Raw genomic sequence first — 24,589 nt, forward strand, 5'->3', positions numbered from 1 at the left:
GTGAATAAAACTTTCACAATTAATTCCAAATGTAAATCGGTGCCATGCCAGAAACTGCATAACCCCAGGCATAAGAGCTGTCAAACGTGTGAACATTATGCTGTTCTCTCAATGCAGTTGTGACTTCGAATTAGTCATCAGATTTATGCTCTGCTAGCATATAAGGATCAACAAAAGGAAATGCTTGCAGACCAGAAAGACTAAAGGCAGAGAGAATTAGTAACGGAGAGAATGCAAAGCAAATGACAATGTTAGATATCTCGTTGATAATTCCTATAACATACAGTTAATCTGTGAATCAAATTTTGTCTTTTTGTGGTTTTCGGACTGCAATTCTTAAAGAATTCCTGATCAGGGTCTCCTCAGTCCTTTCTAAAATAAGCTTAGACACTTCAAAAAATCTGCCATATTCTCCAAATTAATGAAGGTTTCTGAGTGTTCAGTCTTAATCCAGCTCTGCCTTGATTATAAGCGATGTTAAGCTCCTGTTGCTTTTCAGTCAGAGCAGTGTTATGCCAGAGTTGATAATTTCTGATCTCTCTGCCCCCACCCCGAAAATATTAATAAATTGCACCTAATTTATGAGAAAGGTTTAATTGTTCTATCTGTAATCATGGATAAAATACAGTCTATTTTATATATTAGAATTCGATACAGACTTTTATGGTTGAAAGGCTACTGAACACAAGGAACTTACAAATAAATTTAATTAATTTGGGGGTGGGGGTAGGGGTGGGAAACACGGTTCCTACAAACTTTGATAATTGGGATTAAGACCAAGAAGTAGGATTGTGCTTATCTTGTAAGCATGCTGCTGAAATTAAAGTTTTTAATCAAAGCTGGTGGAAATAATAGAGCTGGTGGAAAAATTCCTGTTCAGTTTAATGGGCTTTTGATAAAAGCTTATGAAGATTAAGTACAAATTTCTAAATATGTTTGGTAAACAACGATTTACAGATCTTTGTGTTTTGGAACATAAAAAACCTAAATTGTTTATTTTCTTGTTCTTAGCAGGTCCTATTTAATCCATTGATAAGAAATTGTTGCTTTTGTATTTATGGCAAGTGTTTTTCAATTAAAGACTGTAGTGCACAAATGAGAGAAACTCCTCATACATTCATGAGTATATATGCAGAGGAAATATGCATGTTTAAGCAGAATTTCCCCAATTGGTTTGGCTTCAGGCAGAAATCATTTATATTCAGATTAAAAAAAAAAAAAATTTAATATTGCAAAATGAAGTACTAAAAAAGGTCTAAAAAGGCAAAAGTTAAAATTGCTTATGAAATTTCTTATGCTTTTGTGTGTGAACATTTTGTGACATTTTAATTGCATAAACCTGTACTGCCCTTTGCTTCTAGGAGGTTACGAAGTATAGCCAGAACAAAATTCACCTGTGGGATGGACGGCCGACATGCACTTTCTATGTTACTAGAGTTTTATATTGTTACCTATATTGCAAGTGTGCTAAACTCATTTAAACAGTAAATCCACATTGTGCTGTATAATGTAGAAATGAAAAGTGCTGGTTTACAATGCACAAAATTGGATACAGCTGGTAAATAAAATAAAACTGTGGGGGACATTTGTGAAAAGTGAGATTCCTTTTTGTAAGAAACTTCTTTTGGTTTAAAATGATACTCAGGTAAGTTTGTGATTTTTGTAAAAGATTATCCTTGTATCTTCCTTTGTCATTTTTTATAATTGGATTTTTCATAATGTGGACCAAAAAGAGAAAAGAGATTTAAAGATAAAAATCCCTATGTAATTTTTTTTATAGGAAGCCTGAATGCTTCTCAAAATATGGCAGTGGTTTTAAGGAGAGTAGCTGTTCTATAGATTTAGAGACTATCTATCCTTTGAGTCAGGAACCGCCATTCTGTTCTGTGTTCATACAATACTATTTCCTGTATGCTTCTGTAACACTTGTACTTAGTAAGGTTCAGTAATAAATTGAAAACTAAATGTGAACATGCTTCTCAGTGCTTAGTTGCTGCAAAGCAGCATGCTGTCCTCTATAATATGCACAGCACAGTCCTACCTGTTTGTCTGTTTGGAATTTGGATAGATGTCTATTCTTAAGCTATTAATTTTCTAAAAAGTGGTGGGAATTTATTATCTTACAGACTTCTTACAACTTCTTAGCAAATTTGTTTGAAGTTCACTGCAAATCTGACTGGAAGATAGTATGGGCACATCATAGATTTGTTTCCTTTGGAGACTGACATAAAAATTTCTTTTTGTACTGCTCAGTGTTTGGAGAGAACAAACAAAAGAAACAAAACAGTGTTTCATTTGATTCTTTTACTTTTTCTTCATATAACAGACCTTATTTTGTAGTAGCCAAATACCATTGATTTATCATGAATACTTCAGACGTGAAAACTTACATTGTCTCGTAATGTCTTTGGTTACATATACCTGTTGCTAAATTTGGTCTGTAAGTTCACATGGAGACATATTCTTAAAAAGAGTCTCCACATCAGAGAACTTCAAGAAACCTTCCCTTAATGGCACATGGAATTCTGCATACCCAGTTTGACCATTTAAAACACTTCTAGTCATTGATTTTCATCATATAAAGTGAAGCTAACTTTCTTTGTTATTCTTTGCTTACACTATTTCACAAAGTGGTAATATCAGGGGTTGTTTTCTGGTTGCTTAAGAATTAAATGCATAAGTTAACTGGGAAAAAAAAATGAGCATAAGGAGCAGGAAGTGATTCTATAGGTACATAGAAAATAAAAGACAGACTAGGGACAACGTAGGCCCCCTCCAGAAGCTATTAGAAGAATGGCTACACAGGATTTGGAGAAGGCTGAGGTTCTTAATGACTTCTTTGCCTCAGTCTTCACTGGCAAAGTCTCTGATCACACCAACTGTCTTGGAAGGCAAACTCAGGGATTGTGAGAATGAAGACCCTAGGCCCACTGTAGGAGAGGATCTGATTTGAGACCATCTTAGGAACCTGAACATACACAAGTCCATGGGACCTGATGAAATCCATCCGCAGGTCCTGAAGGAGCTGGCGAATGAAGTTGCGAAGCCACTGTCCATCATATTTGAAAAATCATGGCAGTCAGGTAAAGTTTCCAATGACTGAAAAAAGGGAAATATAACCCCCATTTTCAAGAAGGGGAAAATGGATGACCCAGGGAACCACAGACCAGTCAGTCTCACCTCTGCGCCTGGCAAAATCTTGGAGCAGATTCTCTTGGAAGGCATGCTAAGGCACATGAAAAACAACAAGGTGCTTGGTGACAGCCAGCATGGCTTCACTAAGGGGAAATCCTGCCTGACCAATTTGGTGGCCTTCTATAATGGGGCTATGGAACTGATGGACAGAGGTAAAGCAGCTGACGTCATCTACCTGGACTTGTGCAAAGTGTGTGACACTGTCCCGCACAACATCCTTGTCTCTAGATTGGAGAGACATCAATTTGATAGGAAGACCGCTCTGTAGATAAAGAACTGGCTGGATGGCCACACGCAAAGAGTTGTGATCAATGGCAAAATGTCTGGCTGGAGACCAGTTATGAGTGGTGTCCCTCAGGGATCGGTGTTGGGACTGGTCTTGTTCAACATCTTTGTCAGTGACATGGACAGTGGGATTGAGTGCAACATCAGCAAGTTTGCTGATGACACCAAGCTGTGTGGTTCGGTTGATAAGCTGGAGGGAAGGAGTGCCATCCAGAGGGACCTTGACATGCTTGTGAGGTGGGCTGATGCCAAACTTACGAAGTTTAACCATGCCAAGTGCAAGGTCTTACACCTGGGTTGGAGCAATCCAGGCACAGCTACAGGTTGGGCAGAGAAGAGGTTCAGAGCAGCCCTGCGGAGAAGGACTTGGGGGTGTTGGTCAATGAGAAAATGAACATGAGCTGGCTTCAGTGTGCACTCATAGCCCAGAAAGCCAACTGTATCCTGGGCTGCATCAAAAGGAGCGTGACCAGCAGGTCGAAGGAGGTGATCCTGCCCCTCTCCTCTGCTCTTGTGAGACCTCACTTGGAGTATTGTGTGCAGTTCTGGTGTCCTCAACATAAAAAGGACATGGAACTGTTGGAACAAGTCCAGAGAAGGGCCACGAGGATGATCAGGGGACTGGAGCAGCTCCCGTATGAAGACAGGCTGAGAAACTTGGGTCTGTTCAGCCTGGAGAAGAGAAGGCTGCGTGGAGACCTCATAGCAGCCTTCCAGTATCCTAAGGGGGGCTACAGGAGTGCTGGAGATGGACTCTTCATTAAGGACTGTGGTGCTAGGACAAGGCGTAATGGGTTAAAACTCAAACAGGGGAAGTTTAGATTGGATATAAGGAAGAAGTTCTTTACTGTAAGGGTGGTGAGGCACTTGAATGGGTTGCCCAGGGAAGTTGTGAATGCTCCACCCCTGACAGTGTTCGAGGCCAGGTTGGACAAAGACTTGGGTGACATGGTTTAGTGTGAGGTGTCCCTGCCCATGGCAGGGGGGTAGGAACTAGATTATATTAAGGTCCTTTCCAACCCTAACTATTCTATGATTCTATAATTTAAAAAGTATAAACAGCAGATTTCTAGGAGAGAAAGCCTTCAGATCAGATGCTTTTCTCAGGCAATGGCAGACTTAAGCAGCCATAAATCCAGATAGATTCCTGGGAAGGACAGATTTAAAAGGTTTATTAAATAATTGAGCTCATTCTCATGCATGTGCAGAACGTAGTTCCTCTATAAATGACATCTTATCACATGCTCGTTAGTGGTATTGAATTAGCAGGTATTGTACTGAATTGATGTTATAGAAATTAGGTATGTTTTCAGTTCAAATTAATATATGCCTAGAGCCTGAAAGAAGCTTCTGAACATACAACAAGAAAGCAAGAAGGCCCTGTTGAGGTCATAAAAATTTTCTTCATATAATTACTTTTTTAAAAGGTTTTGTAGGCAATGGAGACATTTTGAATAAGAGAACTCATGGACAATTCTGTAGAGTTCTTATTTTCATTTCTGAAAATAATTATTGTGAAAATGAAAGGCTTTCTTCACACTTTTCAGTCAGTTGGTATGTATCAAGACTTACAATTAAGCATAGGGAACTAATAATTTTCTTTACACTAGAAAAATATGAGCAGATTTGCCAAAGCCTCCTTAATCCTTTCACCATCACCGCCACTTTCTTAGCTTAATTCTTCAAATGGAGAATATTTCAGTCCTGATATAATGCCTGGGAACAGCTCTGTATTGTTTCTCTGTAATGAGAAGATCCTCTGGAACATTCATGACAGTGCAAAAGTGCTAATTCTAAACTTTGTAATTTATGTTTTCCTTAAAAATATTGATATATGCACAAAAACCCAATCATAAATTAGTTACTGTTCTTAGGTATCTGGTGATTGTAAAGTTCATTTTCAAATACATCATAAAATTGCTGAAAAAGTATTGCTGTTGTTTGCATTGAACGATTAAAGATATCATATCAGAAATATTTTTAGAATATATTTTATGTACACTTGTGTCCTGGGTTCAGCAGTAGCAGTCATGTTTTTTCCTTTGTGTTAACTGGTGCAGTGCTGTGTTTTGACTTCTAGTTTGAGAACAGTGTTGGTGAAGCCGATGTTTTCGGTTGTTGCTAAGTGATGTTTACCCTGACCAAGGACTCTGTGAGGCTCATGCTCTGCCAGGGAGGAGGGGAAGCTGTGAGGAAGCAGAGACGGGGCGCCTGACCCGGGCTAGCCGGGGAGGTATTCCATACCACAGCACGTCATGCCCGGGGTGGGGGTAACTGGGAGTTACCCGGAAGGACAGGGGCTTCTGGGTGGAACTCGCTTTCTTGGCCGGTGGTATCGTATTCTCTTCCCTTGTTATTTTCCCTTATCATTGTTTTAGCTGATAGTAGCGGTGGTGATTTGTTGCTGGACTGTTCTTGTCTCAACCCGTAGGAGTTGCACTCTCTCGATCCTCCTCCCCGTTCCTCCGGGAGCGGGGAAGGGGAGAGCCCCGGTGCGGGGGGGGGGGGGGGGGGGAGACGGACACGGACCTCGATTGTTGTCAGCTCGGCACCACTCACTGGGAGTGAGTGGACAAGTTACCTGACTGGGTTTAAACCATGACAGTTCTTTTTGGCGCCCAACGTGGGGCACGAGGGGTTGAGATAAGAACAGATCTGACTGGATTGATAGGCACTCGTCACAATGCTGATTTATTGGCTCTCAAGGTTTTTCCTCTTGATCTCACAGTTTCAGTATACCATATCTTACGTCCATCCGGTATTTGCTGTATTAGTGTTTTTCAAGTGTGGGGCTTGGGCTAAGGTTTTTATTCCATTGTACTTTATGGTAATGACTTGTAATACAATAGAATCATTGATCATGAAACTGATCTGGCTTATGTTCCCACTGTGGTCACCACCTTTATACTTTGGGAGGTATATGATGGAGGTGCTTAGCAATTACACATATTTTTTCTCCTTCTCAGGTGCTCAACCTGTGAAGGAGACATCCTTTTACCCTCCTAGTCGTCCCCCCAGACCATTTACATTTGAGAGTTTTGAATTTTTTGAATGGCCTTTTAATGCTGTTGAGACTTGTTTGCTGATGGTGATGGGAATCACCATGCTAACACGCATACAGAGTGTGTTTTGCCCACTACTGATTTCAAGAGTTAAGCAGATTCAGGTTTGGGTCTTGTCTGGGGTCAAACGACAATGTAGGAGGACCGAGAGATTTTCCCTGAGGCTGGACAGACATGAGTGGCAGGGTGTGTGGGATAGTATGGGCAAGTATCTAGGTCAGTGGGCCCCTCCAGTATTTTGGAATTTCACTACCGAACAACTGCAAAATCCAGAAGAATTAGTAAAACACTTAAATGAGGTGTGTGGTCATTCTGGCCATACCAGAGATGGACAAATCACGGCAACGTGCTGGGGCTTGGCCTATGCTTACAGGGCCTTGTTCAACACTATCCAGCACCTTCAAAAGGAAAAGAATGTCGGCGGATTTGAGGGCAAAGTGACAGTCGCTACTCAAACTTTGGCTGCAATGAACTGCGCAGCTACCCCAGTGGCAAGTACAGCAGCTGCTCAAACTTCAACTGCAACAGACAGCGCGGTTACCCCAGCTCCAAGCACGGTAGCTACACCACCCCCAGCAACAAGTACAGTCGCTACTCAAACCACAGTGATAATCACTGCAGCCAAACCAGAGGACCAATTCGTACCAATATCGGTTGCCCCTGTACGCAAGAGAACAAGCAAAAAGGAGGCAAAAAGGGTGAAGCGAGATGAAGAACCAATGAATTCACCACCCGGTCCAGAATCTGATCAGGAGTCATCATCACATGACGAAGAAGAAGAAGAAGAGGTAACTTCTTGACCTCGGACCTCAACCGAGCTGCGGAATATGCGAAAAGATTTTACCCTTCAACCAGGGGAGCACATCATCACCTGGTTACTCCATGCTGGGACAATGGGGCCGATGGTCACGAACTAGAAGGTACAGAAGCCAAGCAGCTGGGATCACTTGCTAGAGAAGGGGGAATTGACAAAGCAATTGCAAGAGAGAAAAAGTCCCTCAGCCTTTGGAGGAGGCTCTTGGCAGCTGTGAAAGAAAGGTTTCCGTACAAGGACGATGTTACGAGTCGTTCGGCCAAGTGCACTACTATAGACAAAGGCATCCAGTCTCTGAGGGAATCAGCCATCGTAGAGATGATCTATCACATCAAGCCGAATAACGGGGATACACCTATAGATCCAGATGAAGTTGAATGTACACGACCCATGTGGCGAAAACTTACACGGAATGCACCGTCATCATATGCCCATTCATTGGCAACAGTGACCTGGAGTGACATAGTACCACTAACAGTGGATGAAATGGTTCATAAACTCCGAGAGTTCGAAGACAATCTCACTCCTTCCATCATCTCAGCTGTGAAAAAACTGTCCCAGGACCTCGACAAATTGAGGGACGATGTATCTGATTTATCCAGCTCCTCACGTGTACCAACACACGTCTCAGCTGTTAACAAAAGACGTCCTATTGTTCAAGAGAGGAGATACAGAAGGTATACGCCACGGGGTACCCTATGGTTTTACCTGCTGGATCACGGAGAAGACATGACAAAGTGGGATGGAAAACCTACTTCAGCTTTGGAGGAACGGGTGAGTGAACTGAAGAGGGGAGCAAGGGCCAAGACTGATCGTCCCATGAGAGCTACGGCTTCAGTCTCTGGTGAGCAGTTTCCCAGATGGAGTGGAAGAGCTGATTTTACTCCAGCTCCTGTGATAATGAAGAATAATCCCTTTCAACACGACTTAAGTGTCCAATGCTGTGACGACCATTAGAGGGGCCCTGCCTCCAGCCAGGTGGAGGTAGGGGACAATTGGATTTACTGGACTGTGTGGATCAGATGGCCTGGCACATCAGTCCCACAGAAGTATAAGGCTCTAGTAGATACCGGTGCACAGTGTACCCTGATGCCATCAAGCTGTCAAGGGGTGGAACCCATCTATATTTCTGGAGTAACAGGAGGATCCCAAGAGTTGACTGTGCTGGAGGCTGAAATCAGCCTGACTGGGAGGGAGTGGCAAAAGCACCCTATTGTGACTGGTCCAGAGGCTCCATGCATCCTCGGCATAGACTACCTCAAGAGAGGGTACTTCAAAGACCCAAAAGGGTACCGGTGGGCTTTTGGTATTGCTGCTTTGGAGACTGAGGAAATTGAGCAGCTGTCCACCTTGCCTGGTCTCTCAGAAGATCCCTCTGCTGTGGGGTTGCTGAAAGTTGAAGAACAACAAGTGCCAATTGCGACCACAACAGTGCACCGGCGGCAATATCGCACCAACCGAGACTCCCTGATTCCCATCCATCAGCTGATCCGTAGACTGGAGAGTCAGGGGGTGATCAGCAGGACCCGCTCACCCTTCAATAGCCCCATATGGCCAGTGCGAAAGTCTAATGGAGAATGGAGACTAACAGTAGACTATCGTGGCCTGAATGAAGTCACACCACCATTGAGTGCTGCCGTACCGGACATGCTAGAACTTCAGTATGAACTAGAGTCAAAGGCAGCCAAGTGGTATGCCGCGATTGATATTGCCAATGCATTTTTCTCCATTCCTTTGGCAGCAGAGTGCAGGCCACAGTTTGCTTTTACTTGGAGGGGTGTCCAGTTCACTTGGAACCGACTGCCCCAGGGGTGGAAACACAGCCCTACCATTTGCCATGGACTGATCCAGACTGCACTGGAACAGGGGCAAGCTCCAGAACACCTGCAATACATTGATGACATTATTGTGTGGGGCGATACAGCGGAAGAAGTCTTTGAGAAAGGGAGGAAAATAATCCAAATCCTGCTGAAAGCCGGTTTTGCCATAAAACGGAGTAAGGTCAAGGGACCTGCACAGGAGATTCAATTTTTGGGAATAAAATGGCAAGATGGACGTAGACAGATCCCCACAGATGTGATCAACAAGATAACAGCAATGTCTCCACCAACTAATAAGAAAGAAACGCAAGCTTTCTTGGATGCTGTGGGGTTCTGGAGAATGCACATCCCAAATTACAGTTCGATTGTAAGCCCTCTCTATCATGTGACCCGGAAGAAGAATGATTTTAAATGGGGCCCTGAGCAGCAACAAGCCTTTGAGCAAATTAAACGCGAGATAGTTCATGCAGTAGCCCTTGGACCAGTCCGGACCGGGCCAGATGTAAAAAATGTGCTGTACACTGCAGCTGGGGAGAACGGTCCTACCTGGAGCCTCTGGCAGAAAGCTCCAGGGGAGACTCGAAGTCGACCCCTCGGCTTTTGGAGTCGGGGATACAAAGGATCTGAGGCCAGCTATACCCCAACTGAGAAAGAGATACTGGCAGCGTATGAAGGGGTTCGAGCTGCTTCGGAAGTGATTGGCACTGAAGCACAGCTCCTCCTGGCACCCCGGCTGCCCGTGCTGGGCTGGATGTTCAAAGGCAGGGTCTCCTCTACGCATCATGCAACTGATGCTACATGGAGTAAATGGGCTGCACTAATTACACAACGAACTCGAATAGGAAATCCCAGTCGTCCAGGCATTCTAGAAGTCATCATGGACTGGCCAGAGGGCAAAGATTTCGGAATGTCACCAGAGGAGGAGGTGGTGCGTGCTGAGGAGGCTCCACCATATAATAAACTGTCAGAAAGTGAAAAGCAGTATGCCTTGTTTACTGATGGCTCTTGCCGTATTGTGGGAAAGCATCGGAGATGGAAGGCAGCTGTATGGAGTCCTGGACGACAAGTTGCAGAAACTGCTGAAGGAGAGGGTGAATCGAGTCAATTTGCCGAGGTGAAAGCCATCCAGCTGGCCCTGGACATTGCTGAGCGAGAAAAGTGGCCAGTACTTTATCTCTATACTGACTCATGGATGGTGGCAAATGCCCTGTGGGGGTGGTTGAAACAATGGAAGCAGAGCAACTGGCAACGCAGAGGTAAACCCATCTGGGCTGCTGCACTGTGGAAAGATATTGCTGCCAGGGTGCAGAACCTGGTGGTGAAGGTACGTCATGTAGATGCCCATGTACCCAAGAGTCGGGCCACTGAGGAACACCAGAACAACCAACAAGTGGATAAAGAGGCTAAGATTGAAGTGGCTCAGATGGACTTAGATTGGCAACATAAAGGTGAATTATTTTTGGCCCGGTGGGCCCATGACACTTCAGGCCATCAGGGCAGAGATGCAACATATAGATGGGCCCGTGACCGAGGGGTGGACTTAACAATGGACACTATTGCCCAGGTTATTCATGAGTGTGAAACATGTGCTGCAATTAAACAAGCCAAGCGGTTAAAGCCTCTTTGGTATGGAGGACGATGGTTGAAGTATAAATATGGGGAGGCCTGGCAGATTGACTATATCACACTGCCACCAACCCGCCAAGGCAAGCGCCATGTGCTTACCATGGTGGAAGCAACCACCGGGTGGCTGGAAACATACGCTGTGCCCCATGCCACTGCCCGGAACACCATCCTGGGCCTTGAGAAACAGATTTTGTGGCGACACGGCACCCCAGAGAGAATTGAGTCAGACAATGGGACTCATTTCCGGAATAACCTTATAGATATTTGGGCCAAAGAGCATGGCATTGAGTGGGTATATCACATCCCCTACCATGCACCAGCCTCTGGGAAAATCGAACGGTACAATGGGCTGTTAAAAACTACACTGAGAGCGATGGGTGGGGGAACTTTCAAGCATTGGGATACACATTTACCAAAGGCCACCTGGTTGGTCAACACCAGAGGATCTGCCAACAGGGCTGGCCCAGCCCAGTCAGAACTTTTACATATTGTAGAGGGGGACAAAGTTCCCGTGGTGCATATGAAGAATTTGCTGGGGAAGACAGTCTGGGTTATTCCTGCTTCAGGTAAAGGCAAACCCACTCGTGGGATTGCTTTTGCTCAGGGACCTGGATATACTTGGTGGGTAATGCGGGAAGATGGGGAAGTCCGATGTATACCTCAAGGGGATTTGATTTTAGGGGAAAACAGCCAGTGAACTCAATTGTATGTTGTTGCCTGCTGTGTAATGCTTTTATAGCCCATCAACTAGATGTCTCCAGGTCACCAGCGACTGGCCCTGACTTCCCTCCAGCCATCATCCCCACAGAGAATGAACTTGGAACATCATGGACCGAATGGACTCGGCAGCATTATAGGGATTGGTCCATGCACTAAGAAAATGATTTTTTCGTCTTGGTCTGTATGTATATGGATGTATATATGTGGGAGAGCGATGGTGTATTGAAAATGTGGGATCTGAGCACGACGTGAATGGTATGGAATAAGGGGTGGATAATGTCCTGGGTTCAGCAGTAGCAGTCATGTTTTTTCCTTTGTGTTAACTGGTGCAGTGCTGTGTTTTGACTTCTAGTTTGAGAACAGTGTTGGTGAAGCCGATGTTTTCGGTTGTTGCTAAGTGATGTTTACCCTGACCAAGGACTCTGTGAGGCTCATGCTCTGCCAGGGAGGAGGGGAAGCTGTGAGGAAGCAGAGACGGGGTGCCTGACCCGGGCTAGCCGGGGAGGTATTCCATACCACAGCACGTCATGCCCGGGGTGGGGGGTAACTAGGAGTTACCCGGAAGGACAGGGGCTTCTGGGTGGAACTCGCTTTCTTGGCCGGTGGTATCGTATTCTCTTCTCTTGTTATTTTCCTTTATCATTGTTTTAGCTGATAGTAGCGGTGGTGATTTGTTGCTGGACTGTTCTTGTCTCAACCCGTAGGAGTTGCACTCTCTCGATCCTCCTCCCCGTTCCTCCGGGGAGAGGGGAGAGCCCCAGTGTGTGTGTGGGGGGGAGACGGACACGGACCTCGATTGTTGTCAGCTCGGCACCACTCACTGGGAGTGAGTGAACAAGTTACCTGACTGGGTTTAAACCACGACAACTTGGATATAAGTGTAATACTCAAGTGAGTTGCTTATACATATCCATATGTAAGAATCATATTCTTAATGTTTTTGCTATCAAATGTTGCTGTTTGCTTTATGTGCATGTTCATAAGACTATGACATTTAATGAAGAGATCCTTTTAAAGTATTGATAGCTGTGAGTAAATCATACTATGTTTGATCTGTGTTAAAGATTCAAAGTCCAAGGCCTTTGACTAGAACTTAGAATAAAACTAATTAGGTTACATCCCCAAAGTCTGATATATCTTTAAACAAGACTGCAAATGAAACTTTATTAAAACTTCAAATGAATTATTTCTTTGCTTTTTTAAATTCTTTTTCCCTCTCTTCTCTTTCATGTCTCTTACTGACATTGCTGCTTGTATTTTACCTGTCTTTTCCAGGGTGTTTTAATTATTTACTGCTTAATGACTGGTATTGAGATGAAGCTTCATTCAAAGCTGCCTGCTCCCTAACAGATTTTTTTGCTTCAAAGCTTTGCAAGATCTTGGACTACTGAAGCTGAACTAGCAGTTGTCATCATAAACTTTCCTGGAGACAGTGTTTCCTCTTAGTAACTGGTAAGGGAGGTACTGTTTCTGGAGGTGCCTTCTCAGTGGGACTGAAAGCTGATAGGGTTGCATGTCGTCAGCCATTATCAGTAATCTGTAGAAGTCATAGGTAAAACAAACACTATGAAGCTATTAATACAAATATCTCACTCTTCAGGCGATCATAGGATAATTCAAGTTAGACTGGACCTCAGCAGGTCATTAGTCCAGCCTGCTACTCAACACATCCTTCTGAAGTAGATTATCTGCACAATAGAACAGCTCTGGTGCTGGAGCATTAGGGTTAGGATTAGGGTTAGGGTGAAGCTGTGAAAAGTAAGGGGAATGGGGTCAAATCTGAATAACATGTAATTGCTACCAAAAACTTTGAGGCAAGCATTTGACATGAAATAGCAAAAAAAAAAAAAAAAGAGTAATCTATTGAAACTCATCTGCTTCACTGTCACTTTCTGTATTTAAAAGATAATGATCATATTACTCTTTGAGATGAAATTGTAATATAACTTGTTTTCATTTAGTTCTCTTGAGCTAAAAAAACCCTTAAGCCGTGAAAAACTTAACTGCAAAGCAGTTTCACCTCCCTCTCCTCCCTGCATTTGAATATCTGCCTATAAATACTGAAATATCTGTGAAACCTGAAGTGTAAGCATCTTACTGAGTGTGGGCCTGCTCTTATTCAGAGCCTGGAGCCTTACATTGTGAGAATCCTGAATACGTTTTGCATCTTAGATAGCCTTTGCATACAGAAAGCACTCTGAAGCTTTACAAACATGAAAGAAGAAGGTTTGAATGTTATCGTGAAGCAAGAATTCTATTCTTTTTAAGATGGGTATGTTGTTATTCAAGTAGTGTCCAACATTGTCTGCAATGTTCTCTATATTGAAATTGACATATATCAAAATTGTTTGTTTATATAAAATCAAACAAATTGGAAAAAAAGGCATCTAACAAATGCTGCTTTCATAAAGTATGTTAACCTGAAAAGATAAAGGAATTTTGATTGCAAATGAATGTGTTAGTTCATCTGAATATGAATGAAAACAGGCAAGTTAGTGTAATTTTTGTATGGACCTCTTCAGTTGTCAGTTTTTTCCTGAAGTTGGAAACTCATCTTGGAAGTGTAAGCTTTTATTTTTATTCTAGGTTGCATGTGGGCAAAATGCTAAACCAATTTGTGCAAAAAATGTTGCAAAGCCTCCAAAGATTCTAGATTCTATCCTAACCCTCTGTGAAAATGCCTGAAATATTTTATTTTCACTGTCAAGCCTAAAGAAAAGGGAAACATTGGTGATATAATGTAGTTCAGATAGCAAGACGGTAATCACAACTATGTTTCTAACTTTCCAAGTTAAGGTTACACTTAGTATGAAATTGTTCTTTGATTTATTACTGTCTTTCATGTATGTCCATATGGTATATTTTGTACCACTCTGTAATGTGTAATGTCTGTGTGCATATAGTTTCGGGGGAAATCATGTAATTGACACTGAATTTTCTTTGTAGAGTTACTCTGAGTAGTTGAAATCGATATAGAGAACAGCTCTATGTCTCTTAGAGAAAATCTGACAGGTCTTACATAAAGCTAGAAGCAACTTAAGGCCTGGAGCTAACCCAGAATTTTGAGAGTGCAGTGCAGTAACTGGAAGAAAGGCAAGAAGAGGATTTTGTTCCAGTCTCCTCTACAACAGAGCCTGTTCCACCTGTACTCTTCATGCTTTCTTCTAAGAAAAAGAATATTTTTCATAGCAGTTCCTCTTTTGGTAATGTGCTCTTCAGTTAATTACAGGGTTTTTATTATTGCTAGTCCACAGTAAACTATCCCTAAAACATCTGCTGTTTCAGCTGTCTCTGGGAAACTATTCCTTCTTTGCAGTTCAGTAGTGTTGGCAGCATCAGGGGAGGGACAGTCAAGCAACCAGAGAAACCAGTGTTATCCCAGTTTGTGAGGTACTTCTTAAAGAATCTTTTAAGCAACACCTTTTTAAAGCATTTTTAATATCATAATGTGTTTATGACATGATATATAGTACTTTAAACAGTCCTACAGTGGGTGCTACAATATGCCCCATCCTCTAGGTTTTTTTAAGTGTGTTTAGCTTTAAGGTAAGTCAATTAGGGCCCCAGAAGACAAGACTATATATATACGTATACACACACACACACACACACACACACATATACATCAGGGAATCAGTCTACCAATGCCATATCTCAAGTTGTGTGATGCTCAACTTTCCTTTTATCTCTCTCCTCTCCTTTATGTCCTCAAGCTTTCTACTTCTCAGGCATGCTTTCTGCTGACCTTGAGCAGCTTGCACTCTAGGGACAGATCTACTGGTGTATTGTCAAACTGAGGAAATTGTCAGAATACACTGTGATAAGGCAGTGTGTTCATTACAATATTCTTATGAACAGTCTATGTCATTTTGCTAAAGCTCCCTGTGGAATCTTTCTGAAAAAAAGTTATCAGCTCCTGTATAGTAAACGCAAATAACACTTTATCTTAAAAATATTCATCTTGATTGTTGTCTGATTTGTGGTGATTTAGAGGAATTTTCTAGAGCTAAGGAACCACAAAATTTCATCTTAAATCTTTTCCACAGTTTTTGTCTTGCCTTTGCAGATGGCACAAAGTCAGGTTCTTTTATACGAGTCAGTCCTAGTGACCTCTATACAATTCATTTTATCTCAGGAGTCCAAGGTGGTTCTACTGTTTACTGAATGAGGGCCTTATTTTATGATTCTTGTGAACTTTTTTTAACACCTCCCAATGCATCTTGTTGTAATTTAGAAAATTGCAACCTCTGTAGATAGTGGTTCACATTGTAAACTGTGACAGATCCTTAACTATTTCAGCGTGAATAGTGCTACCAAATTATCATAACTGATCATATGAAACTAAAAATAAGTAGTTCAAGCAGTTAAACTAAAATGTAAGCCATATATTTTAAAATAGTAATAACATTTTTCTTTTTTACTACTGTTAACTGTTGCTTCAAGCAGATTTTATGTCCATGTTGCACAGTGAAATAACTGATTAAAAAGATCTCCTAGTTTTAGGTTGAAATATACTATAATATACATAAAGATTTATTGTTCCTTTAGGTTGTTGTTTTAAGCTAAATTTAAGTATTTTCTAAAGTCCTCAACAACTGTTTACATTTTAGAATTAAATGTGCTTTCTGCTTATACTACTGCTGCTGAAGAAATGTACCTAGCGGACCTGTCACTTTTTTGTGTGGTTGTTTCTGTGGCATTATTTTCAGTGGTGAATGTACAATCTGATAGAAAAGGAAATCATTAGGTGCTCTCAGTATTGCTGAGGCATGGAGCTACACCAGGTCAGTCACTGCATTTTGCAGATTTTGACATTTTAAATTACCTGTACACTACTGGAAGCAATCTGTGGACCTAATTAACATCACATCTAATTAATATCAGGACTGCATATAGAGAATTCAAGATAGTTTTGCGCTGCCTTTATTTACTAAATGCCACATTATTAAAATCTGTTATCTTTAATTTTAGTATGGAAAACTTCAAATTTGTGTGCTGTTTTCTTAAGTGGGAGTAACTTCCCTTTTGTTTTTTTTCTCCTTCAAGTAATCAATGCACTGCTGAATGAGTTCATTTTAATGCACTCAATCATGCCTCTAATGTTTGTAGCTTACGGGCGCAAGCATCAGTAATGCAGGAATGTTATATGGCTTTAGTTTGGTCCATTTCATAAAATATTCATGGAATCAAAAATGTGCATCAAAATAGCGGCTGGGAGAATTACATTTATGTGCCTGCTTTTATGGCAGCTTCACATTTAAACCCATTTGTGTTAATATCTAGTCAATCTTTCTACTTAAAAAAAAAAAGGCAAAATAGTAGTCTCCATGCATCCCCCTTTAGGTTTGATATTTATTTTGATATAACAAATGTATACTTTTGGAGTGGGTTTTAGGAAGGGGTATTATAAAGAGAAGGTTTAGATAATGTAAAAATGTTTCTCTTCAGTATTTACAAAATTACACCAAGTTCTTTTGCTTGAATGAATAGATTTATTTTTTTGACTTCTAAGCAACTCAGTGAAAACTGTAGCACAAATCTTTGTGCATACATATGTAGTTGCTATGAAAATAAGAGTAATTTCTAAAATTTGATACTGTTAGTGGCAGGATAATGTCTTGTATTCATATAATTGTTTAAAACTGATTCTTTCCTCCCAAAATTATATTGTGGCTATGTTTACTTCCCCTATTTAAGGTTGAACTATTGCTAAGGTTGAACTATAGGGTTTCTTTTGTTATGCCCTAAGATATATAAAGCTACAACATTTTAGTAGTGATAGTATATATGTTGTATATATATAGTATATATGTATATATGTAAGAGGTACATTGTGTTTTGTGGTTTGTTGGGATTTTTAAAATTCCTTTTATAAACATGGAAAAGATATCAGAGATTCTCAAACTCCATTTAGTATATGCTGAGTTAATTTCTGTGTGCCAGTGGGAAAAGAAATATACAATTGCTGTTAATGTTGCCAACTGAGAATAGCTATTCTGTTTTGTGTAACACTTTTCAAAAAAATTTTTGAAATATACATTTCTGAGAAACACCTTCTGTGTTTTCCTCTTTGAATTCCTAGAGGTATAAAAGATGCATTTCTACAAACTTTTCCTACTCACTATTTTTCCTGTCATTTCGCTTTTTTTTTTCTTTTCCATTGATAAAAAGTCGGTTAAAAGTCTACCTTGTCACTTCTCAAGTGAGGTAAATATAATCTTACTCTCAGAATGTTCCGTAATTCTAACTGAATCAAACTTGCCACCCTTCTGACAATGTTTCTTTTTCTTTCTCCCCACAACATTTGAAGTTCACGTAAACATTATGGATTAAAGAAGTAATTTGTCATTTGCCAATGAGAACAAAGGATTTCAGACTATTTTGATGACAGAATTAAATCCAAACTCTAAAACGTTTTCCCTTCCATGAATTTGAGAGGTCTCCAAATAGCTAGTATAACTTCAAAAGTCTTCAGTAAACAAATTCCCAACCACGTAAGGGCTTTCAGGTCAGGAATTACATCTCTCCTTCATTTAGGAAACTAGCAAGTATTTTGATTTTTTTTGCTCGGCTTCTTCTTTTTAGTTTTTCTGTGAGCAGATTGTATTACTTTTTACCTCATAAACTTTCTTGGTAGTTCAGTGAAGTCAAATGCAATTTAGTTACAATTGAATACTACCAAAAAGATGCTTTTGTGTTTTGAAGCTTGATGTAGACGGATTGTTTCTAAAAGGGTTTTACTGAGATCTGGTAAAAAGGATGTCAGGTCACAGCTCTTATGGTTAGGTCAACTCTTGAGAACTATGGGGTGTATGGAATATATGAGTTCAATTTCTAGTCTGACAGAAACTTTCTCAAGGGGATACTGCAAGTGAGGATGCATGGGCAAGAATTACTGTACTGAATAGTTCTAACAATCTAAACAATATTTCTGAAGGTTGCATGTATTATTTACCTAAATGGTATGTCCCATTAAGAGATTATATTAGAGAATGTTAGGAGAAACTCAGATACTGTGTTCAGCTTCAAAGTTCTTGTCCAGGTGATACCATTCATTTGTTTGCTGCTTCCCATTCTTACTAGAAGTGTTTTGAGTTACACATGAATCAAACTCTACTATTCTAAAGAATAGAGTCACACATGTAGTGAAAATAGATCACTTAGGAATACCCTTTCAAAAGGAAAATCAGTTGATTAATAAACTTTTGGGAGAATTCCAAGGACAAGTCTGTATGTGTTTATGAGGATTCAAGTGGATACAATACTAGATACAATACTAGATCTAGCTATTAACTATATATTAACTCTATTTCAACTCAATTTTTTGCCATTTGTCACCAAGCCAACACCAGCTTCTTTGATTAATATCTTAAATCTGCATTTAGCAACTTGGATAACTGGCATTCTGTTGACCTCTGGGTTGGGCTTGCCCTAAAAAGTTAACTGGACTCGATGGGCAAAAACACAAATTCAAATTGGAAGCCTCTTTAGAATGGACAAGTTTTCATCTGGGTTTAGCAAGTCTGCATCTCTATTTCCTGCTACATGAGCTGTCAGTGAATCCTTAAACAGCTTCTACTGGTCATGACAATTTCACTTTGCATTTCTGTTTGTTCAGCCTGATATGAAGTCTGTGACATTTTTGAAAGAATGTATTGATCTTTCCCTGTCTGTTTACAGGGTCTGATAACAATATGCTTTTACTTCCAACATTTTGGACCATCTTTCTGATACTTTTCCCTAGCTAGAATGAAATTGAATAAAGCCCGTTGTCTCCCTTTTCACCTGACACTCCACTTTTTGTTGTGTCCTCTGGGACTTATATGGATCATAGGTTATAGAGCCTGAAAATGATTTTTCTATTAAACTCTTAGTTGCTTCTTCGAAAGTTTCTTATACATCTCAGTTTTAGTTGAATTCATTTTAATCATCAAAGAAGCTTAGTAGGAAAATAAATTTAACTCTAATAAAGAGAAGGGTTATGTTTCATTGCAAAATTGAAAGCATGGCTATAAAACGGTAACATATGCAAAACACAAATCTAAATTAAGTTAATGAGAGGGATCTGTCATAACTCTTCTGCTGCCTCTAGGTTGGCTGGAGGCTTCGGGAATTAGCCTCATTTTCTCTCAGAATCCTTAAAGAAGGTCCTTCTCCAAGCTCCTCTCGCTTTCTTTCCCGCAGCTGGGAAGCAACTTTTCTCCTTGCTTCTTTTTGTACTTTGAATTCAGCCCTGTAAAACCAGCAAAACAGAAACTGTTCCTTATCAAACATGTTTCAAAAGAGGTATAAACTGCAAGCGCATCTATACAAAGTTAGTTTATGGCTTGTTTCAGCTTTTAAAAGAAATAGCAACTGATATATTAATGATCTATGGGACAGGATTCCTCCACACATAAACAAACTTAAGAAGCAAGACATTCACAGTTCTCCCAGCTATAGAACATTCTTTGTATAACATTTTATTAATGTAAGATGTCTCATCTTACCTGCCTCTCAGCAATTTTTCTGCACCTATATATAAAGAAAAGTTATTCTGTTCTTTCAAAGGGCATTGAATTTCCATTGTCTAGGAAATATGGAAATCTTCTAGATTGCATGTATACATGGAGATAAGTCTAGCTGAAGGTAAAGGGGAGGAAAAAACTACTTACATGTTGAAAGGAATTGAACTTTATCTTCAGACTTTTGCTTGCCTTAAAGATGTTTGAATAACTTATATTTGAAGACCTCAAAGTGAGGTCTTAGTTGAGTATCAATACTTAATCTATTAATGGTTGATGTTTTTCCAGTAAGTTTACTATAACCAGAGTTGGCCTAGTAACAACTGTTGAATAAATTACTTTGCATAATAATTCTTTTTTTAACAATTAATTTATTTGAATGAGGACTGACTCCCCCCCCCCCCCCCCCCCCCAGCACATACTTTTGATACCTCTGTTTTTCACATCTCAAATCTTTCAGCACAGGGTTTCATTATGAAAGAAGAACCTTGAGGAACAGTTTGAATTGTGGTTACTTCTGCATAGATGTGCTTTTGAAATATATGATCCACAAAAGGTATTTTAATGAATCTATAATAGGTGTATTTTCTAGAAACTTCTGACTTTGGATTTTTGGGATCACACACTCCCAACATTGTGACTCTACAAAGGAAAGCTAATTTAAATAGTGATACATTTAAATTACAGAATTACTGGTAACTGTGAGATTTGGCGGTATTTTCTAGGCAGGAAATTTTCTAGTAAGTTATATATTGAAGTGTCTTGAAAAATTTTGATATGGTTTGCTACAGCTTATTTTTAATGAGAATATTATTCTAGGTTAATAACTTAAAAATTGTATTGATTATACTGATTGTAATTACGAATTACATTTTCCAGGTCATGCCTTGAAAGCTGCTGAGTATTATGAAATATTTTATCATCTAACGGTTGGTTCAACATGGAAGGATGTGACAGGCCGTACTTACAATTCACTGGCATCTGAGTATCTCTGGAGAATTTATACATTACTAGCAGACAAAATGCTAGAAAATAATGAACACCAACAGGCCATCAAAACATTAAAAAAAGCTTTAAAAATGGCAAAAAATGGTAGGTGGAAAATAACACTTTCCCACTGCTTTGTTTAACATGCATGTTATGATTTTTCCCAAAAGTATAAATTGTCAAGTGTTTGACGGGGTGATTATTTCCTATGAAATGCAAAGACCAGTGCTATCAATACATTTCCAGATCTTACTAAAGCAGAAAAGCCTTCTTGAAGACAGCAAAGAACCTTTAGGCTCCTGAAAGCTTAGTGTCCAAAAAAACACCAAACAAACCCACCTTCTGGGAATAATAGTGTACAACAGTGAAGTCATAATAAGGAAATAAAGTCACTGACAAAAGCTCAGCCCACTGATTTTCTGATTTGGAAGTCACTCTTGGTTTGGCAAATTTTGAGTGCTGATTGCTGCTGGGACACTACCTTTTCACTCTACATATTTATTCAGTACTTGAAAAAAAGCAGTTTTCTATCATAAGAAAACAAAATTACTTCCATATATCTTAATACTTGGAAGCCTAAAGAAAAAATTACAGAATTGCAGAATAGCTGAGGTAGGGAGATACCCTCGGAGATCACCAGAATTAGCTAAAGCAGGCTGCCATAGACTACGTCCTGTGAAGTTTTTAATACATCCACAGGTGGAGATTTCATAACTGCTCTGGAAAATACTTTCCACTGTTCAAACACCCTCACAATAAAGAAGTTGCATTTTTTTTGAGCTCAGATGGAATTTCCAGGTTTGTCCATTGCTTCTTGTTCTGTCACTGAGCACCACTAAGAGCCTGGTTCCATCTTATTTACTACTGCCTAAGAGGTACTGATAAGATCCCCCTCTGAGCCTTCTCTTCTGTGGCCTCAACTGTCCCAGCTCCCTCAGCCTCTCCTCCAAGGACAGTTGCTCCAGGCCCTTCATCATCTTTGCAGCCGTTTGCTGGATTTGCTGCACAATGTCCCTCTCTCTCTTGTGTTGGGAGCACAGCATGGGACACAGCACTCTTGGGGTGACCTCATCTATGCTGAGCAGAGGCAAAGGATCACCTCCCCTTGATCTGCTTGCAACACTCTGCCTGATGGATGATCCTATTTGTTGCTTTCGCTTTGCTGTCTCGGCTTCTATATGAGGATGTTATGGGAGATACTGACAGAAGCCTGGCTAAAATTGAGAGAAACAAAATCCACTGCTTTTCCTTCATCCACCAAGACAATCATCTTATTGTAGAAGACTATCAGGTTGGTGAAGAACAAATTGCCTGTATTAAATCTGTGCTGACCACCCCTGATTGCCTTCTTGTTCTAAATAAGGTCTGTATGAAGCTCTGTCTACGTATGGATAGGTTTAAAACTGGGGGAAAATAGAATAGCATTTGAATGTTATATATAATGTGAGAAGTTGATCAGCTAGAAATTGCTTTGGAGCATTTCTTACACATGAGAGGGAACAGAAAAGAGAGGGCAAATCTTACAAGTTGACTTTATGGAAATACTTATAATTTTCCAGATTTTTTTAGAAATCTTAATAGTCATTGTTTCTTATAAGATGCTGTTAAATGTCCGCTTCTACAGGCTTACTTTTCCTAGATGGTTATCCAAGATGATTATTAGAGTGCTTCTCAGAAGATAGAAGGTTTCAAGTGATCATGTGTTTCCAATCACACCAGTTCAAGAACCTTTCATGGTATTCCTTAAGGGGCATATTTTGCATATGAATTGCCCATAAAATTAATATATAATATTACTTCAATATTTAGCACCAGATACGTTAGTTTTTTTAATTTAATAATATGTGCAGAATATACTTGCCATTGTTCTTTTAAATATAAAGCTTTAAAAGCTTCTTTCAGATGAGTTGCCTAGTCCCCATTCCAGAACCATAACCTCTACCTACAAAGCCCATAGTTAATTTAGTCAAACCCGTACTGACTCTGGGTACTATTTGTAATATCTATTTCTGTCCTTCTGGACCATCATCTGTGTTTAGGTATTTTATGAATTGGAATTACATATCATCCACTTCAGACTCTCAGACTGTTCTTAAGTGAGGAAGGAAGTGTTTTATATCCCTAGAAAATTTTCATTTATTATCCCTCTGGTCATCTGTATTTTTTTTTTTTTTGCCTCATTAAGCCTTTTAAGGGTTATTGAGCACTGGAAAATACCATCAGGGTTTTGATTTGCAGACTTTTCATAATTTTTGTAATGTATTAGGTAGAGCACTACTATGGCCTCAGCAGTTATATCATTCAAAAAGTTCCAGAACTAGATGTAGGCTTCTATGTGTTTGAACATAAAGAAATTATTAGTAGGTAATGTAAATAGATAATCTCTCCTTTCATTGCAGCTGTATTTATGCACTTTACGAAACATCTTAATATGTACTTATGCTTCCGCTTGATTTTTCCATTCTTTATTTCATTTGACAGGATGGATTTAGAAAAATAGAAAGACTGAGTTTTTGTTACTTTTTTTTTTTTAATGGATACTCATGTTCTGGAGGGAAATTTTTGAATACAGTAAGCAGTTATATAATTAATTTATGTAAATTTCAGTACTGAATGGATGATTTTCTATTGAGGGAGAAATATAAAAAGACCAGCAAGCAGTGTTTGTTAGATCAGTATTATTGAAATAAAATCTGGCATGGAAAAGTGTGATGCACTTCGATTAGCAACTGCCTGTGCAGAATTTTCTATGACTTCTTCTTGCAAGTGTAAGTTATCCCTCCTTTTTTTTTTTTCTTTTTGGCTATTCCACCCTACAGTATCTTGCAAAATGACCATGAGAATAACAAATATGAATGTTATCTACTGGTAGTTCTGTCTTGGTATTTCATGAAGTTTCACATCAGCAAAGTGTATGGGTCAACATATGCTGTGTTTATATTTTTGATTATATATCGATAGCTACTTTAATTTTGTATATTCATATATAGAGAGAGGCTAGTGTGATTTTCTAACGTGAAGACACTGTTATTAAGCAACTCATGACAGAGACCATTACAGCATGTTACATCGATCGTACTGCGTTACTTACTGGAAGATATTTTCTTTGACTTTGCTGAATTTTCTTGTTGAACTCCGCTTAAATCCATTGCATCTATTTTTAAGTGTCAATATACATTTTTGGAAATAAATAATTGGCAACAGTAAGGAGAAGGGAATAGTTAATGTAGTATTTGAACATCTGCATGTTATTTTAGAACCTGCAAGAACTGTCTGTACTAATGTAATTTGTACAGATTATGGTGGTAAAGTGTAACTTTAATCCTTTCTTTAGTAGGTGAAATGAAGATCCAAGGAGAAGCTACATATTGCCTGAGTTTAGCGTATTATTTTGCTGGAGAAAACCAGACAGCATTATCAGTAAGTTTATTTTAAATTTGTTTTAGCTTTCCCAATGCCTTTCTCTGACTCCTTGGCATCTTAGGCATTTTGGAGAGTGGAAAAGACTTGGAAAGACTTGGCCCACAGACCTTTTATAACAGTATCTAGATCTGTAAACAGGGATCCATGTGGCTT

The 24,589-nt window shown here is 39.8% G+C and overlaps 1 protein-coding gene across 5 annotated transcripts in view; it reads left to right on the forward strand.

The window, feature by feature from the left end:
- The window catches only part of TTC29 (tetratricopeptide repeat domain 29), a 148,112-nt gene that overhangs the window by 47,344 nt on the left and 76,179 nt on the right, over positions 1–24,589 (forward strand). For 4 of the 5 annotated variants that reach the window (XR_009741242.1, XM_061441135.1, XM_061441143.1 and 1 more), the window contains exons 6-7: positions 20,906–21,118; positions 24,348–24,433. Coding sequence is in view for 4 of the 5 variants with exons in the window: in XM_061441135.1 (XP_061297119.1) it covers positions 20,906–21,118; positions 24,348–24,433 (299 nt within the window). In the remaining variant the exon portion in view is untranslated. The remainder of the gene's footprint in view (positions 1–20,905; positions 21,119–24,347; positions 24,434–24,589) is intronic. The other variant, XM_061441163.1, reaches the window with a different exon arrangement.

The sequence above is a fragment of the Pezoporus flaviventris genome, unplaced genomic scaffold (genome assembly GCF_033815535.1).
Source record: "Pezoporus flaviventris isolate CSIRO_AGI_PZ_B2104156 unplaced genomic scaffold, CSIRO_AGI_Pfla_v1 ptg000002l, whole genome shotgun sequence".
Taxonomy (NCBI): Eukaryota; Metazoa; Chordata; class Aves; order Psittaciformes; family Psittacidae; genus Pezoporus; species Pezoporus flaviventris.